Raw genomic sequence first — 19,537 nt, 5'->3', positions numbered from 1 at the left:
CTCCCTCACTCTCCTCCCCTTTACCCCTTACCCCATGTAAGGACACAGAGAAAAGACTATTTTCTGTGAACCAGGAAGCACACCCTCACCAGACAAATGAATTGTCTATGCCTTGATCTTGGACCTCCCAGTCTCCAGAACTGTGAGAAATAAATTTCTGTTGTTTATAAGTCACCCAGTCTACAGTATTTACAGTATTTTGTTATAGCAGCCCAAAGGCACTAAGACTTACACAGGCTCTTGCAACAGAGGAAAAAGTACCTAGACTAGTCTACAGTGAGAAAACAGGAAAAGGTGAACCTGTAGGACTGGTGAGGAAGGGTAAATATCTAAAAAGGAAAATCACCAGATGCAAGTAGTAAGGAGATGCATTAGTAGATAATGTTAAGCACTATTAAAGGAAACAATCCACAGGAAGCCTAGAGAATTTAAAGCGCCATTAGAGGAACACGAGCAGGGGTTAAAACACAACACACAATTCTACACAGCAAGTGAGGAAGGCAAATGCTGGGAGGAACTGTAGCTTCTATAAAAGGGGGAGAGGGCAAGAAAGCCTAGAAAAGGGGACAGACACAAACAAGGAGACAAGATGAGGACCACAGAAAGTCCGTTACGCTCAGGAGCTGCGTCAGCTGATCTCTTGAAGATGAGCTTCAGAATGATGAGAGAGGCAGCATTCATTGGGGAGATTCAAAAAAACTTTGTCCAAAATGTTGCCAGGACTGGAAATGAGTGACCTGCCAGAATAAGTCCCTTTCACAAAACTACAGGCCTATAAGGCCCACGCATGGAAAAGCATAACCGCTTCCGGACTTTGGAGTTATGGAGATCCGTGTTCGAATCCCGACTGTCCCCCTTGGCAAATGAGATAACCTCCGGTGACTCTGGTCAGCTTGCCCTGGGTGGGTCACACCGCATTGTGAAGGGCAGGCCTAGGGTGAGACCCCAACAAGGTCGCTGCCTCCAGAGCGGTGCTCTTTCCAGCAGCCTGATGCTCTGGGCAGCGGGTCCCCTCGCGCGGCCGGCCCCCGGCCTGGAGCGCCTTTGTGCCCCACTCACCCGAGAGCACTCGCAGAAGCGGCCCGCGGCGGGGAGCCGGGAGGGAGACCAGTCAGCAGGAGGTGGCCGTGGGACTGGGGACGCCGGTGGGAGCTCCCCCGATGTGGCGCGGACTGGTGGGGAGGGGGGCGGCCAGGTGGTGATTGGCTGGGCTGCGGCTGGCAGCTCCGGGCCAAGAACAAAAGAGAGCGGGCGGCGGGCGGCCTCTGGAGTAGGCGCTCCCGCCCGCCCGGCGCGGGCTTCGGTGCTGGGGGAAGACGCACCCATCGCCCGCCCGCCGAGCAGCCGGGCTGGCGCGCTCGGTTTCTGCGCGAAAGCCGGCCGTGTACCTAGGAATTAACCGGCCGGCCCTGGAGGGGAGGGGTGGGGAGCGGGAAGTGGTGGTGGTGGGGGGGGGGGGGAATGTTGAGCGCGCGCGAGAACAATAATAAGATCGTGTTTGCGGTCGCTGCCCGAGGAGGAATTCGGAGGAGGCGCGAGGCCCGGTGCTCGCGTTGCGCCCGGGAGCCCAGGAAGGAGGCCGCCGGCGGCGGCGGCGGCATGAGGCAGGCGACGCGGCGCCTGTGAGCAGCGCGCGGCGGCGGCGGCGGGGAACCTCAGCGCGGGGAGAGCCGAGCGGCCGGGGGCTCCCCTCCCCCGCTGCCGGGCGGTGATTTGCCGGGCCTGCTGCGCCCCCCGCCCACCCCTCGCCCCAGCTGCCGCCTCGCCGCTTCCCTTCGTCGGAGCGGCCGCTCGTCCGCCCGCCCGCCCGGCTCGAGGCCCGCGGGGAGCGCGGCGCAGTCTGTTGGCCCGCGGGGGGGCGGCCTCCCGGCATCTTCGCGGCGCCCAAGGACGACCAGGAAGGGGAGCGGCCGGGATGGCGCGTCCGCGGCCCCGCGAGTACAAGGCGGGCGACCTGGTCTTCGCCAAGATGAAGGGCTACCCGCACTGGCCGGCCCGGGTGAGTACGGCGGCCGCGCGCGGGCCCGCCCGCCCACCATTTTCCCCTTCATGATGGCGCGCCCGCCCCCTTTCCCCATCGCCTCAGCCCGGAGCGCGGAGCCCGCCGCGAGTGACCGACTGCGGTCGGGGCTGAGGGCGCGGGCGGCGCTGCGCAGGGAGGACGGGGCCGCGCCGGAGGCGAGGGTTCCGGGCCGCGCCCGCACCCCGCGAGGGCCGCCATCCTTCCGCCCACTTTCGAAGGCGGCTCCGGCCCCGGCAGGCCCGCCGCTGCCTTCCTCCCGGAAAGCCGGTGGTGACCGGGAGCCCGCGCCGCCGGGGAGCGGGCCTGGAGTGGAGCCATCGCTCCGGGCAGGGTCGTTGGTAGACACCGCGGTCCCGGGCGAACGTCGGGGTACGTAGGGGAGCGTAGTGCAAATGGCTGTCGGAGAGCCGGCGGGTGCCCGCGGCGCAAATCCTGGAAAGGGGTAGTGGTCATTCAGAGCCAGCAGGAGCCTTTTGGCAGTCATTCATCCGTCTCTCGTTGCATCCTTCGCCTTCCAGACTTGTTGAGTTTTCCCGGAGCGCGATTCCAGGTGCCCCGCCAGCCCTATCCTTGTCCTGGGGTACGTGCATCCTTGGTGCCCATGGTTCTTTTAAACCGACACCAAATAGCCGGGAGCTTGCAGCTTGGCACTGGCTGGTGTGTCCTGTAAGCTCCTCGTGCCTTTTCACCTCCATGTTTGTTTTAGGTCAGATCCCAGACCTTATCCTCGGCCTCCCACAACAGTCCACAATAGCGCTCTCTTTCTGTGTAGCAGGGTTTTCGCTGGGCTCTTTCTCTAGAAAGCATCTGCGTGTAATACATAACATTAAATTTTATTAGGTCCTTTGCTAACATGTGTGCTTTGTGTATTAAAATAAATCCCTTTTACTTTTATAACAGTTGGCAGTTAATTGCTTGAAATAAACAGTGAAAAGGAGGGTCAAAGCATGTTGAAGATTATGTTAGTAAACTTGAGGAATAGAAGTAGACATGGGAAATAGTGGCATAAATATGAGTGCAGGCTCTAAATATGTTGTATTATATGCAAGTGAAGGTACTGAGATTCTCCCCTCCCCCAAATACACCCATTCACAAAAGGAAGTGACATCATGGGTGGCCAGACTGAAATTTAGTGAAGTTGAAGTAATGGATGGACATAATCACTTTTTTTGTTTTTAGTTTGTCATGATTGTAAAATGGAAAGAACACTGGGTCAGGAATTGGGGGACCCTGGCATCTGGTCTGGGCTCTGTTATGGGCTAATCATCTCAACTGTCTGAATATCCATTTCTGCAACTGTAAAATGATCATCTCTAGGATTCCTTCCAACACTAACAACCTCAGATTTCAAGGGGAAAAAACAGTCTTATTCAGATTTCGTGAGGCTGTGCAAATAACTTTTCTCCACATCTGAACTGTAGGTTTTCCTTAAGTAAGGCAAAGTTTTCATGGTGGAATAATGGGTTATTTTTCCTACTACAGTGCCATAATGTTTTGGGGCAAGATTTGTTACTTTAGGAGTCCTTTAGGGAACCCCTTGAGTATATTCATCAAGTAAGAAATAAACAGCTATAGGGCACATATGTTTATACATAGTTAAAAGTGAATTGAAAGTTAGCATCACCAGTTGGTCATTTTCTTGTAACACAATGGTTTTCTTTAATCTTACCTCTGAAAAATATCTCCTGAGGGTCAAAAAGAAAATAGACTTAAAATTTCATTAACATGTTGCTTGCATATGTTGGCCACCTGTAGTAATTTTGAAACAAAAAAGTGCTGCAGAAGTAGTCATAGTTGTGTATTTGATTGTACATAAAATTCCTAGGAGTTATAATTCCAAACCAAGGCAAAATGGAAAATAGAATGAGGAAATAAAATCAATTACATTGTTAGATAAGATACAGTAAATACAGGGGGGAAAATGTGTGTCTGTTCACATTTAACGCAAGCTCCTCAAGGGAAGGCCCTAAGTCTCTCTAATTTTTAAAAAATATTTTATAGTGAGTGGCATGTTGTAATTTCCAAAGAAAGGTAAAGGTTAGAAAAAGAAGAAAGATATTTGAGTCCCTACTCTTTGTTACAGTTGAATGTGTCAGTGTTCTCGTTTTATTTTCATCCCAATTCTGTGAGATAGTATCCCCACTTTACACCTAGCTATAGCTTTGTAGATGATGATATTATCAAGTATGGGGGGGAATCCTACTTATTTAAATTTCAAATATTATCCCTTGATATGAAGGCCAGCCATGTTGGGATTCTATCAATATATGGCCATAAGGAATGAAACATAGGAGGGAGAACATGGAGGAAACATTTCTTCAGGCTATGGGGAGGAGCTTTCTGATGGTCAGAGCTGGTCCACGTGGCATGGAGAAGTGACTTCTCTGCTGTAAAGAAGACATTTGTTTTGGTCCTAGGAATCCCCTTGTGAGGAATGTGAGCCTAGAGGATTCAGACATCTAGTAAATTTGATCAGGTTGGTTTCAGCTTTTGGCTGAGCTTCACACTCTGTGCCCAGGGTGTGTTCTGTAATCTAAGTTTCAGTTTACTAGTCTGTAAAATAGGGATAATTCTCACCTCACAGATTTAGTGTATGTAAAAGCACTAAGCAGCAGTACTTGAATGCTCCTATCTTTTTTGCTTTTTGAATTTCTAATTTTTCCCCTGTATCACTACACTATTTAAAATTTTCAGCTATTACATAGATTTGTTATTTGTCCAGCATTTTATCATGAAAAATTTCAAACATATAGAGAATTTTAAAAATTGTATAGTGAACAGCCATATATCTACCACCTAGATTCTGCACTTAACATTTTGTTATACTGTCTATATCACCTATTTGTTCACATATCCATCCCTCTATCCATACAGCAATCCATCTTTTTTTAATGCATTTCAAAGTAAGTTGCAGATAATTTACTCCTAGACACTCCAGAATGTATTTCATTAACTAGAGATCAATATTTTTAATAGATTCTTTTTTTTCCTTTTGAGGTAAAATTTACATAGACTGAAACGCACTTACCTTAAATGTACCATTCAGTGAGTTGACAAATGTATACACTGGTGTAATGCTAGCCCCTACTGGGACAGAACAGTACCAGTACCCAAGAAAGTTCCCTTATGCCTCTTCCCAGTTGATTCTTGTCCTTCTCCCTTTTCAGATATATTATTTTAACATTAAATAGCAACTGGCTGTTTCTAATGGAGTATACTTGCTGTATATGACTTTAAAAATTAGAAGTTCATTTATGCCTAAGGATTAACTAGCTTAATACTAAAAAATACTTATGCTAAAACAAGAGTCTCCGAAGCTTTTTTTTTTTAATTTTAAAAAAATATTTTATTTATTTTTTATTTTTGGCCGCATAGGGTCTTAGTTGCGGCATGCAGGATCTTTCACTGTGGCATGCGGGCTTCTCTCTAGTTCTTCTCTCCAGTTGTGGCGTGTGCGCAGGCCTAGTTGCCCCATGGCATGTGGGATCTTAGTTCCCTGACCAGGGATCGAACCCGAGTCCCCTACATTGGAAGGTGGATTCTTTACCACTGAACCACCAGGGAAGTCCCTCTGAAGGCTTTTGATTGTGTACCTTGTTGGTAAAGAAAAAAGAAAAATAGAGCATGCATCTCTAATATGTGTAAATTTACTTTAAAATTACATCTACATGTACTTTGTACTATTATATATATTATAAGATAAATACAAAAAAACTAATAGAGATGACAGATGATATAGATGATATTTTATGTTTTAAAATTCTTATTGGCAAAATGTCATTAATAGTACTAGATTAAGTTTATATTTTAAAAAGTACTAATTTTTGGAATTTTTTTGCCTCCTTGTGAGATCTGACTAGATTGTCACAGTTTTTATCTTTTAAAGAGATATTATAGAATAGAACTGTCAGCTTGGCCATTTCCTTGTTTGCTTGTGCTTACATTATTAGTGTCATCTTTGTAGGACTCCTTTAGCCACTTGTTCATTTAGCGAGAATTCTGTTAGAAGTAGATGTTCCATAATTCTACTCAACCAGGCACACACAAATGGCAATAAGTCACAGTATGCCTAAAGTGAATAAATATAATTATGTAAATAAGCACACTAGTGTTAATTGATGTATTGGATATTAGTAAAATTTACTTTTTAGGCGAAAGAATAAGAAACTAAGATAGAAGTTGTACTATTTTCTTCACAGACCCCCTAAAATCATCTTGTGTATCCCCCGAGGTGTGAACACTCTGCTTATGTTACCCCTACTCTAAAAAATGGAAAAACAAAAAACAATACAAAAACCAAAGTCTTAAAGCCCTTGTGTTTCAGTTAAAGAGCTTTTTAAAATACAACTTTATATGAGAACTCTCAAGCATCGTTAATAGGAGAGTAAATCGATATAACCACTTTAGAAAACTGGCCTGATCTACTGTAGTTAAATACACGCCTGCCTTGTGACTTGGCAGTCTGTTCTAGGCATATACCCAAGAGAATGGGTGTTTATGTCCACCAAAAGACTTGTACAGTAATGCTCATATATGGCGGCTTTATCCATAATAGCAGAAGACTGAAACAACCCAGATGTCCATCAATGCTAGAATGGATAAGCAAATTTGTAGTATGTTTGTATAGTGGAGTACTACCCAGCAATAAAAAGGGGCAGACTACTGATGCCCACAAAAATATGGATAAATCTCAAAAATACAAGGTTGAGTGAAAAAAAAGCCAGACACAAGACAGTACATTCTGTATGATCCCATGATGTTCAAAAACAGGCAAAGCTGATCAATGGTGACCAGTTTGTGGTAGGTGGAGGTGGTGGTGGGGTTACTGACTGGTAGGAGGCACTGGAAATGTTCTGTATCTTGATGTGGGTTTGTACGTATGTAAAAATTTATCAGGCTTGCACTTTGGGATTTATGCACTATTATGTATATAATGCCTCAATTTGCGTATATAATGCCTCAATTTTAAAAACACACACTTTGTATGAGGTGGGGAAAAAGAAGAATCTAATACTCCAAGTTTCTTCATGGATTCAATTTCACCATTCTTAGCTTTCAGTGAGAAATTTTTTCCTTTAAGGCTTCAGTCCTACAAAGTTGCATCTTCCTTTGACTATTTTAGAAGCTTCATTTACTACTTCACAGCTTTCTCTTGAGGCTTCTTTGTAGTTCTGGATTCTGCCTCTGTCTTTTGCTTAACTCTACTAGAGTCTTTCTATTCCTTTCATGCTAAATCATTCATTGCTCATCATATTTTTGATCTAGCTCTCCACCTCTCACTTGTTAAAACTTAAGAATAAAGCATTTGACTTACCCCTCTATGACAGTTCAAAGATCTGAACTCTTATTGAACTTTTATTGAGTACCTACCGTATGTAAGGCACTGTACTAGGTGTATTTTTTCGTTTTTCTACCAACAGATTAAATTTGCAGCAATTTAAAAACATTGTAATTGAATAAAGTGTTTCCCTATCCTCTATTAATGTAAATACTGGTTGGGAATCCTCAGTTTCTGACCCATAGCACTTTCCTTTTTTTTTTTTTGCCTTTGACAGTAAACTGCTAGACTGTGAACCTTTATTTCTGCAGACCAGGCTACATATTTTCAGAGAATCAGTTGACACTTAAATTCTTTTTAATCTCGACATAAAGTAAGATGTTTATAATCTTTATTACTTTGTCCCGAGTCCACAGAAATGCATCATTGGTTCATTCCTCAGGTAGAGTGGCACAGGCTCACTCAACCTTTCTCCAAGAGACTATATTCACATTGCCAGTTTGAGACTGGCAAACTGTCTCATTTTCTTCAGCTTAACCCTGGGAGCAAACAGGCAACTTAAACTCAATACCAACATTTACATTTTCCGTCAGCCAGGGGCATCTGTGTATGTGGCATATCCCCTTTGAAATGCCCTAATGACTACTTGTTGCCCCATGATTTGAAGAATATTAATTCTCTTAATTCCACTATATGAGGTTGTGTTTGATTCTTTTGGAAAATGATGGTTTAAAATGATATATGACTGTTGAAAATGTCTATTAGCATTAGAAAAACATTATAGACTAATAAGTATAGTAGAGCAAGAGCCCAAATATTCCTGTTTATTAGAGAAATATCTTCTATTGCAGAAGAGCCTCCAGATGTCTGATCAAAATATAGTCCACTTAATACGGTTGTTAGTCCACTGCAAAAAGATTTCTTAATCATTTCAAGCAGTACTGAAAGCATGGTCTGTGGACTGTTACCTGTCAGTGACAAGATAGATATAGAAATTGAGAACAAGAGTTTAGAAATTTTTTTAGCAATTTGATAGAGTAACTTTTTGTTTGTGAATCTGATTTAAAATTGAGGTTTGTATGCCTTTTAATTTTAATTTTCTAATAATTCATCTTTAATCTATTTTATTAAAATGTCTGTAACTAATTAGATTTTTTTTAATTGCTCCTTCACCACAGAATAGAAGTACTGACTATATAGGATCCTTAACAGTCAATAGTGTTCCTTGCACCGAAAACAATTTGCTCATACTGTAAACTGTTTAAACTATGCTTATTTAAAAGAGAGAATGGACTGACCTTCATGTTATATATTAATTTCAGCTGTGTAACAGAGTTACAGTTATTACACAAGTAATAATGTCACTGTAGAAAGATTAACATCCTAGACATAATTACAAGCATCATGAATATCCACCTATATGTTTAGGTACATAATTTTTGTAGTATATATACATTTTGCAACCTTTTTTCCCCACTAAACACTGTATCTTTAGAAGACTTTCAATGGCAATGAATATGTTTTTATAACATTATTTGTAATAGCCATCTGGTAATTTATGGCGTGGACTTATTTTTATAAATTATAACCACTTGCTATTATAAGACATTTATTTTATTTCCAGTTTTATACTATAAAAGAATACTCTGAGAAACATTCTTTTGGCTTAATTGTTATTTCCTTAGGACAAGTCTCTGGAAATTATATTTCTGAGTCAAGGGGCATGTGCATGTTTTAAAGCTTTGTATTACAAAGATTTAACTATCTTATCTTACCCACTACCAGAATAAGAGAATACTTGTTTTCTCACATATTCATTAAAAGTGGATGATTCAAACTTTTAAAAATCTTTCTCAATTTAATAAGCACAAATATTTAATAGAATTAATTTCTTTGGTTACAAGTTAGGCAGAATATATGTATCATATATGACATTCTATCAATAATGTATATGTGTCTTGATTATCAAGTTAGAATGAGTATATATAATAACACTACTATGAGGTAGATATCCCCATAAGAGAACCAAGACTTAGCTTAAGAAATTCACCTAAAGACAACTTAATTGTCTTAATCCCCGACTATTAAGAATGCCACAAGAACATAAGAAATGTGATATCAGATTAGGTAAAGGACTAAAGAAGCATTTGGCAGTATGTAAAAAGAACATACATGTATGTGTGTTTGTAGGGCTACAAGTTTCTGTGAAGCTGGAAATCTTCAGTCAGAGAACATTTACTATTGTAACATTTATTATATTATCTTTAGTCTATATCTCTTTGAAAGTCCTTTGACACAGGGCAATATAAAAATGAGTATTAGCTGTGCATTTAAAGAAAGCAGAGACCCGTTAAAATCAATTCTGAATGAGTAGCATGATGTTGACTTAGTGTAAGTTCTAAAACCTTTATGTGTGAGAGAACACATCTACTTTGAACATCAAGTAGGGTAGTTATGAGAGTTACTGGTTCAGTAGAGCCTAGAAGCTAAATCATAAGAACTACTACTACTAGCCTGTGTAACTTCTTGCCAGTTTACTGCATTCCCAATCTCTGTAACAGCATTTTTCTATGTACAGTATATCACTGCCATTTGTATATGTAATCTCCTTTCAGCTGATTAAAATGGAGGTAGTAATTGAATTTTTCTACTATATCTTCTTACTTGATAAGAATTTGCTGTAGTCAGTCAGGTAAGTACCATCTGTAGGGTCACAGAGAGCCACCTAGAGGTTAAAAAGAGTGAAATAATCCAATGATTGGTGAGCTCAGACATTTAGAGTGACATCCTCCAGATTTCTGAGCAAGACTTCCTGCCATGTCCGGAAAGACAACTAGACCAGGAGTTAAAAGATAAGCACCTCATTCTACCACTCTCTTGGTTTGTTAGGTTTGGGCATCTTTTTTTTATTACAATCTCTTTGTAAAACAGGGAGAGTGATAATTCTTAGTCTCACCCTTTTTCCTAGTAATCAAATGTGAAAATATACATGAAGAAAGTGTTTGCTAATTAAGTACCTAATAATTAACCTCCTAGAAACACCGGACCTAGTAAAGTCTCAGTAAATGTTTTTGTGGTTTGGCAAGTGTGTCTTTCAGCAGTTTCCTTGTGACTTTATAATAGTGAGTTGGCTTTAGGCTCTGGGAGTTGTAGGGACTTCCCATTAATATTACCCCTCCAGATTTATGAGTGTGATGAGCCATCTCTAGAGGGTCCACATAGCTTCAGGATTTGGGGGCAAACTAAGCTGGACTTCGTTGGCAGTTAAATGGTGCCTATGAATCAACTACTCCTCCCACTTGATCACTGAAACTCAAGCTCTGAGTGGATTCCCTAAGCCTGATTATAGAGTCTCGAAGGCTCTCCAAAAGTGGACTGGGTAGTTCTTACTAACATATTAGTAACTTCTTAGTTTCTATCAAAATATGTTTAAGACGAGAGTTGTTGTAAGTGATGGGTTCATTTAGGTTCAGTACTGGTTAGCAAATATAAAAATGAGTTTCACAGAGATTGAAAAACTTTTATGTAGGGAAAAATGTCAAAAAATAAACCCATGCCTTTAGAGCTTTTCTTCCTTTTTGTCACTGAAGTAGACTTTTGTACTAATGGCATCTTTAATTTTGGAGGAAATGCATATTTAGAGGGAGCAGTGTTATGAATTCTCAGTTCATTTTTTTTTGGAGTTAGCATATGTTAAATGGATTGAAAATTAATTCCCCTCAAGACTTCTGTTTGACTTTCAAAATGAGACCAGCTATTTTCAAACAAGGCATAACTGTTCTTATCTCCTTCACTGGACTGCTACATGAGGATTAAGTCAATAATTTTGAAAAAGTATTTAGACCTTGGAAATGAGTCATGGTTGCTGATTGATTCTGTTGCAGTCTAGTCTAGTGGCTTTCAGACTTTTTTTGGCTGTAACTGACAATAGGAAATAAATATTAATTTCATACACACACACTAGAAAAAGATTTTCACCACATCATACTATATGTGATGCATCCTGATGTTTTTATATTTCATTTTGTATAAAATCAGGTTGTAACCCACAAAATCAATTTCACTACCTGTAGTTTGAAAAGTACTGGTCTGGTCTGTTAGGCCAAAGGGAAATTAATCTATGTGAGTTATATATGTTTATATAGAACAGTAGTTGGATTTTTGAGATGAGTTAATAGTCCTGAGCTTTTTATTCTGCTGTAGCCATAGTCCTACATGGAGGTCACATGAACATAAGAAATGAAAGTTATGTTAGAACACTTAACCACCCTGGCCATTGTTTTACTTGATCTCCAAAGGTATACAGATCAAATATTTCTACTCTCATTTTCCTTCTATTCTTTGAACTGCAAATATACCTACTACTTTCTTAGCTTTCTCTATGAAGCTAATTATAGTTTCATACATATGGCTTGTTGAGGGTAATAAGCTTCATACATTTGCTAACTAGTTAGTGATAAACACTGACTATCTAGTGTTCCCTGGCTGATAATATTGAGGTTCTGGGGTTTTCTCAATCTCACATTCTTGGAATAAAACTTCTTGGTCATGGTGCATAATTCTTTTTATACATTGCTGGATTCTGTTTGCTAATAAGAAATAGAATCCCTGACACATGATGGTTGAACTTATAATTTTTCGACTTCATGATGGTACAAAAGTGATACACATTCAGTAGAAACCACACTTCAAGTTTTGAATTTTGATCTTTTCTCAGGCTAGCGATATGCAGTAAGATACTTTCTCCTGATGCTGGGCAGTGGCAGTGAGCCGTAGCTCCCAGTCAGCCACACTGTCACTAGGGTAAACAGCCAGTACACTTAGAACCATTCTGTATCCATACAACCATTCTGTATTTCACTTTCAGAATGGTATTCCATAAATTACATGAGATGCTCAACATTTATTATAAAATAGGCTTTGTGTTAGATCGTTTTGCCCAACTGTATGTTAAGTGTTCTGAGCACATTTAAAGTAGGCTAGGCTAAGCTATGATACTCTGTATGTTAGGTGTATTAAATGCATTTCTGTCTTAATGATAATTTCAGTTTATGATGGGTTTATTGGGATGTAACTCCATCATAAGTTGAGGAAGATCTATATTTTTGTTGTAGATTTTTGCATCTGTAGTCATAAGTGATACTGATCTATAGTTCTGTTTTCTTGTGATGTCTGTTTCTGGGATCCTGGTATCAGAGTAATACAGTCCTCAAAAAATGAGTTGGGGAGTGTTCCCTCCTCTTCTGTTTTTTGAAAGAGTTTGTGAAGGATTGGTATTAATTCTTTAAATGTTTGGTATGATTCACCAGTGAAGCTATCTGGACCTGAGCTTTTCTTTGTGGGTGTTTTTTTTTTATTTTAAACAGCTTTATTGAGATTTAACTGACATGAAATATTGTGTAAATTTAAGGTGTACAATGTGTTGATTTGATACACTTACACATAATAAAGTGATTACGCTAGTAGGGTTAGTTAGCACTTCAGTCACCTCACATAATTACCATTTCTTTTGTAGTGAGAACTTTTAAGATTTACTCTCAGCAACTTTCAAGTCTATACAGTATTGTTAATTATAATCACCATGCTGTATGTTAGATCCCCAAAACTTATTCATCTTATATAACTGGAAGTTTGTATCCTTTGACCAACATCTCCCAATTTCCCCTACCCTCCAGTCCCTAGCAACCATCATTCTACTCTTGTTTCTATGAGTTGCGCTTTTTTAGATTCTTTGTGGTAGTTTTTTTAAAATTATTTATGGTATTTTTTTATAATTCAATCTCCTATTATAGCTCTACTCACATTTTCTATTTCTTCTTCAGTGGGTTTCAATAGTTTGTGCCTTCCTAGGAATTTGTTCATTTTATCTAGGTTATCTAATTTGTTGGCATACAGTTACCCATACTATTCCCTGATAGTCTTTTTTATTTCTGTAAGGTCAGTAGTAATGTTCTCTTTTCATTCCTGATTTTAGTAATTTGAATCTTCTCTCTTTTTTCTTAGTCATTCTAGCCTAAGATTTGTCAATTTTATTGATCTTGTCAAAGAACTAACTTTTGGTGTCATTGATTTCCTGTATTTTTCTATTGTCTATTTTACTTATTTCCACTCTAATCTGTATTTTTTTCTTCCTTTTATTTGCTTTAAGTTGGTGCTATTCTTTTTCCAGTTTCTGAAGGTAGAAGGTTAGGTTATTGATTTGTGATCTTCCTTTTTTTTTTCTTTAAATTATATGAATGAATCAACAGTTTAAATTTTATTTATTAATTTATTTATTTTTGGCTGTGTTGGGTCTTCGTTTCTGTGTGAGGGCTTTCTCTAGTTGCGGCGAGCGGGGGCCACTCCTCATCGCGGTGCGCAGCCTCTCACTATCGCGGCCTCTCTTGTTGCGGAGTACAGGCTCCGGACGCACAGGCTCCGGACGCACAGGCTCAGTAGTTGTGGTTCACGGGCCCAGTTGCTCCGCGGCATGTGGGATCTTCCCAGACCATGGCTCGAACCCATGTCCCCTGCATTGGCAGACAGATTCTCAACCACTGCGCCACCAGGGAAGCCCCATGATCTTCCTTTTTAATATAGGTGTACATAGCTATAAATTTCTCTCTAAACATTGCTTTCACTGCATCCCATAAGTGTTGGTATATTATGTTTTCATTCATCTACAAGTAATTTTAATTTTCCTTGTGATTTCTCCTTTGCCAATTGTGTATTTAGTAGTGTGCTAATTTCTATATATTTGTGAATTTCCCAAATTTCCTTTTATTAGTAATGTCTAATTTCATTACCTTGTGGTCAGAGGACATACTTTGTATGACTTCAGTCCTTTTAAATTCATTGAAGCATGTTTTATGACCTAATGTATGTTCTATTCTGGAGAACACTCCATGTACACTTGAGAAGAATGCGTATTCTGCTGCTATTCAGTGAAGTGTTCTATAGATGTCTGTTAGGTCTAGTTAGTTTATAGTGTGTTCTGTTTCCTTTTTGATCTTCTGTCTAGTTTAGTTGTTCTATCCGTTATTTAGAGTGAGGTATTGAAGTCTCCATCTATTATTGTTGAATTGCCTATTCTCCTTTCAGTTCTGTCTGTTGTAGTAAGTCTTTTGTCTGATTTCTTTCGCAGCTTTGCTGATTTGGTAAAATGTGTGGTAAGCTTTCCAAGTTTTAGATGCCCTAAAATAATTTCTATTTTAAAAAAAATTATTTTTGTTTATTTATTTTTGGCTGCATTGGGTCCTCACTGCTGCATGTGCGCTTTCTCTAGTTGTGGCGAGCGGGGGCTACTCTTTGTCGCAGTGTGCGGGCTTCTTATTGCGGTGGGTTCTCTTGTTGCAGAGCACGGGCTCTAGGCACACGGGCTTCAGTAGTTGCAGCATGCGCGCTCAGTAATTGTGGCACATGGGCTTAGCTGCTCTGCAGCATGTGGGATCTTTCCGGACCAGGGTTCAAACCCGTGTCCCCTGTGTTGGCAGGCGGATTCTTAACCACTGCGCCACCAGGGAAGTCCCTAAAATAATTTCTGTTAAGCAAGCAAGTCTATTTCCAAGACTTGAAAGACCTTAAAGCCACTTCAGGCCTGGAAACTTTTTGAGGGTTTTTTCGGGCATCTTTTAAATCAATTTCATGGTTATTGGTTTATTCACATATTACACTCTTCTTGAGTCAATTCTACCATTTTTATTTTCCTAGAAAAGTGTCTATTTCATAGATACAGTAAACCTTCTAGTGTAGATTTTATATATATATATATATATATATCATTCTACTATAATTTTTAGTCTCAGTCACTATAGTTACATCTCATTACTAATTTTATATATTTTAAAAATAATTTTGTATTTAGATTTGCCAAAGGTGTGTCAGCTTTATTGTCATTTTTTCACCAAAACTCTAGCTCTTGGTTTTTATTTCTCCCTTTTTTTTTTTTTTTTTTTTTGGTTAATCAGTTCTCCTATTTTTTTTCCCCTACATCATGAATTTCTGATTTCATCTTCACTGCTTTTCTTTGCTTCTATTTCAAAAGTCATGAAATTTCTTTGAAATTTTTTTTGAAAATGAAAATTTTTAAAGCTAGTTTTCCTAAAGTCAGATTTGGCTTCAACATGTAGATTTGGGTAATTGGTGTTTTCTAATCATTTTCAACATAGATTTTAATTGTGATTTTCTTTTCTTTTTTGGCCTAAGAGATGTTTAGGAGATAATTTTAGAAATTATCATTGGTTAAAAGTTTTTATACAGGGCTTCCCTGGTGGCGCAGTGGTTGAGAGTCTGCCTGCCGATGCAGGGGACACGAGTTCGTGCCCCGGTCTGGGAAGATTCCACATGCCACGGAGCAGATGGACCCGTGAGCCATGGCCGCTGAGCCTGCGTATCCAGAGCCTGTGCTCCGCAACGGGAGAGACCACAACAGTGAGAGGCCTGCGTACCGCAAAAAAAAAAAAAAAAAATTTTTATACAATGTTTAAATTTGTTTTTTTAGCATGATTACCTTGTTATCAGAGTATGTAGTCTTTTAAACTATTTTTTAATTTGAGTTTTCTTTTAATATGTGATCAACTTTTTAAAAATATTTATTTGTTTACTTATTTGGCTGCACTGGGTCTTAGTTGCAGCATGCAGGATTCAGCTCCCTGACCAGGGATTGAACCCAGGCCCCCTGCATTGGGAATGCAGAGTCTTAACCGCTGGACCACGAGGGAAGTCCCCGTGATCAACTTTTTAAAAGTGCTCTTTGTATTCCTATAAAGAAGGCTTCTGTAGCAGTCAATATTTAGAGATGCAGAAGTATAGCTACCATATCTATTATATTTCTACATATCTCTCACAATATTTTTGACCATTCAGGAAATTTCAGGGCTTCACTTGCCACATAAATGTTTAGGACTTATAACTCCAGGGTAGTGTACCTTTTGTCAGAATATAATGATCCAAGTGGGCGCCTCTCTGTGCACGGGAAGATGGCCATACAGGTGACCAAATCAGTGCTGTTCGTGTGTCTGGGTAACATCTGTCGATCACCCATTGCAGAAACAGTTTTCAGGAAACTTGTAACTGATCAAAACATTTCAGATACTTGGAGGATAAACAGTGCAGCAGTGTCCACGTATGAACTAGGAAACCCTCCTGATTATCGGGGGCAGGCTTGCATGAAGAAGCATGGTTATCCCCATGAGTCACGTTGCCTGGCAGGTTACCAAAGAAGTCTTTGCCACTTTTGATTATATACTATGTATGGATGAAAGCAACCTGAGAGATGTGAATAGGAAAAGTAATCAAGTTAAAAACTGCAGAGCGAGAATTGAACACTTGGGAGCTAGGAGCCACAGGAACAACTCATTATTGAAGATCCTTATTATGGTAAGGACACTGACTTTGAGACCGTCTACCACCAGTGTGTGCGGTGCTGCAGAGCCTTGCTGGAGAGGGTTCACTGACCCAGGTCCAGTCCTGCTGTGGCCCAGGCTTGTCCCCATAGGCCCGCATTCTCAGTGGAGCGACAAGTGTCACCATTCCCTCGCCAAGGCCGCAGCCCTTTCTTCAGTTGACTCACTGTTTCCTACCTTAAAAAATAATTGTAGATGGAAATCAGTTGTTGTGTTTGGTGGAAGAATAAATAAAAATTTTGATTCAGGCAGTTTATGGGGTAAATGTTCTTAGACTAGATGAACCTCCCACTTCACCCCAGTTACAAAAATAGTGGAACAAACAAAATAGTAGAGCAACAAAATAGAACATAATGAAGTAAAACATCACTGTAAGGCCCATTAGCATCTGAGCCCATCGACACTTCCAAGAATCTGCACTACATCTTCCCTCTGTGTGGACGGGGCCCCCTGCCCTGCACTACCTCTTGATGCCAGGGCCTGGTGTCCAGTGATATTGGTGAGAAGTGTTCATACACGCTCACAGTGCACACTTGTGCATTGACAAGACAGGAATGAGGAAGATTTGTGGGATTTATCTTTAGCACCTTCACTCCTTAGTTTGTGTCTGTCTAGTTTATTTCATAAGGAAGTTAGCTTATTTGTTCCCATTTGAACCACTTTGCCTCTGGAAATGTAATTATGTCTGGGAAGAAGGACACTTGTGTGCTGGTTTACCTTAGGTTAGTTTGAGGACCGCACCTGCTTTTACATGCAGATAATTAACCTGAATGTCAAATATAGATCAGCTTAGGTGGGAAAAAAATAATAAGTTGGAAAAAGTCCTTTTACATTGGAATGCTTAAATATTGATATGTTAAGTATTCTTTTATCAGTGGTTAGTTTATAGTCAAATATAGGTAATTTCTGTACACTTGGAGATGACTGATCTAAAATTTGTATGAATATATGTCAGAAAAGATGGTTTTCAAATAAACTGGGGAAATTACAAAAAATATATGTATAATGATCCACTCTACCACTTCATACTTTTTTAGCTTGTAAGTTATGGTACTTGTAACTTGTAACATGCTTTTATTTTTGTATAGATTTGGCTGTTGTGTCTTTATCCAGCCTTTTACTCATAACTTTTCTTTCGTGTTTTAAGATGTAAATTGTATAAACAGTATATATGTAGCTTAATGTTTTTTGACCACCCCTGAGAGATTTTCCCCTATTCCACTCTTTGTTAACAGACTTCCTCAAGATTTTATCTACTTTTTTTGGTTAGCAGAAATGCTTCCTGGTTTTAAACAGTTTGTTGTGTAACATTCTTAATTTCTGTCATTGAAACTTTCATCTTTTTAATTTCCAGTTATTTCCTTGTGAAGGCGGGGCTGTGTGAATTGGGTAACACTAGTGTTCCATCATCATATTCCCATTAAGTGTTCATTGAGTATATACTCTGGGTTAGTCTCCATGATAGACTTGATAGACTTAACATTACAAAAATGGATGAGACATGACCTTACCTTGAAAAAGCTTGAGATAGGTTAAGAAAGAGAACCATAGATGCATAAAGGAAAAGAATAAAAGTGAGATGTGTGCAGAAAGTGATGAGAAGATTTTCCTATCAACAAGGCAGCTAGACTAAATGAACAAGTAATAAAACTGACCAACCCAGAAGGAACATGAAAACGAGAATAAAGACATTTTTTATTGGCATTTCCTTACAAAAAGGCTGGGTTTCAGCCCTTTTTTGGTTATAGGACATTGAAATGTAGTTTTTAGAACTATTTATTGTCCTATTATTTGTAATAGGACTTAACACAATTTAACTGTTATAGAGAGAGAACACTGCATCTTGAATGGACTTTCCTTTACATTTTGTGCTATTGCTTCCTGCCTCCCTGCAGTCAGTTTTGAAGTCGTTAATGGAAAGTTTAGTGATAGTACCTTCTGAGACATAAGATTTAAGATAACTTCCAGTGTTGTTACTTTGAGGGGAGGGATGAGAAAACTAAAATGCATTAAACTTCTTGACCAAGTGACTTTCTCAGAGTTACAGAGCAAGTTAGTAGGAAGAACTGCAGTACAATCCATTGCCCTCTTTACTCACCTGCGTAGGATGAGAGGGAGAAGTGAAAGAAAATACGGAATTCACTCTAACCATTTTGACAGTTAGACAGAAACCCTTATTTAATTTAGAAAATTTAAGGCTCAGCTAAGAAAAGGGTTTAAAACCAGTCTTAGGATGAGCTATTTATGTGCTAATTGTAATTTTTTCTTTTTAATTGTGTTAAAATATACATAACATAAAATTTACTATTTTTAAGTGGACAATTCATTGGTATTAAGTACATTCACATTGTTGTGTAACCATCACCATCATCCATCTTCAGAAATTTTTCGTATTGCAAAACTGAAACTCTGTACCCATTAAACAATAACTCCCCATTCTCCTCTACTCCCAAACCTTGTCAGCCACCATTTTACTTTCTGTCTCTATGAATTTGACTTCTCTGTGTACCTCATATAAGTGGAATCATACAGTACATGTCTTTTTTGTGACTGGAATATTTCACTTAGCATAATGTCCTCAAAGGTCATCCACGTGGTAGCATGTATTAGAATTTCTTCCGTCTTGAGGCTGAATAATATTTTACTGCATGTATATCCCACATTTTCTTCCTTCATTCATTCGTTGATGAAAACCCGGAATGCTTCCACCTTTTAGCTGTTGTGAATAATGCTGCTATAAACATGTGGGTACACATATCTCTTCTATACCCTGCCTTTAATTCTTTTGGGTATATACTCAGAAGTAGAATTGCTGGGTCATATGATAATCCTATTTTTAATTTTTTTTAGGGA

General features: G+C 39.6%; 1 protein-coding gene and 1 pseudogene across 1 annotated transcript in view; both read left to right on the top strand.

Moving 5' to 3' along the window:
- Positions 1-1,491: 1,491 nt before the first annotated feature.
- HDGFL3 (HDGF like 3) overlaps positions 1,492-19,537 on the top strand; it is a 67,659-nt gene continuing 49,613 nt past the window's right edge. The window contains exon 1 of the mRNA XM_067698313.1: positions 1,492-1,999. Coding sequence (XP_067554414.1) covers positions 1,916-1,999 — 84 coding nt within the window. The 5' untranslated portion in view covers positions 1,492-1,915. The remainder of the gene's footprint in view (positions 2,000-19,537) is intronic.
- Positions 16,091-18,924, top strand: LOC137202568 (low molecular weight phosphotyrosine protein phosphatase pseudogene; annotated as a pseudogene).

Source organism: Pseudorca crassidens, chromosome 1 (assembly GCF_039906515.1).
Source record: "Pseudorca crassidens isolate mPseCra1 chromosome 1, mPseCra1.hap1, whole genome shotgun sequence".
NCBI classification, from domain to species: domain Eukaryota; kingdom Metazoa; phylum Chordata; class Mammalia; order Artiodactyla; family Delphinidae; genus Pseudorca; species Pseudorca crassidens.
Note: the sequence above shows the minus strand (reverse complement) of the source record. Positions and strands in the feature narration are given on the sequence as shown.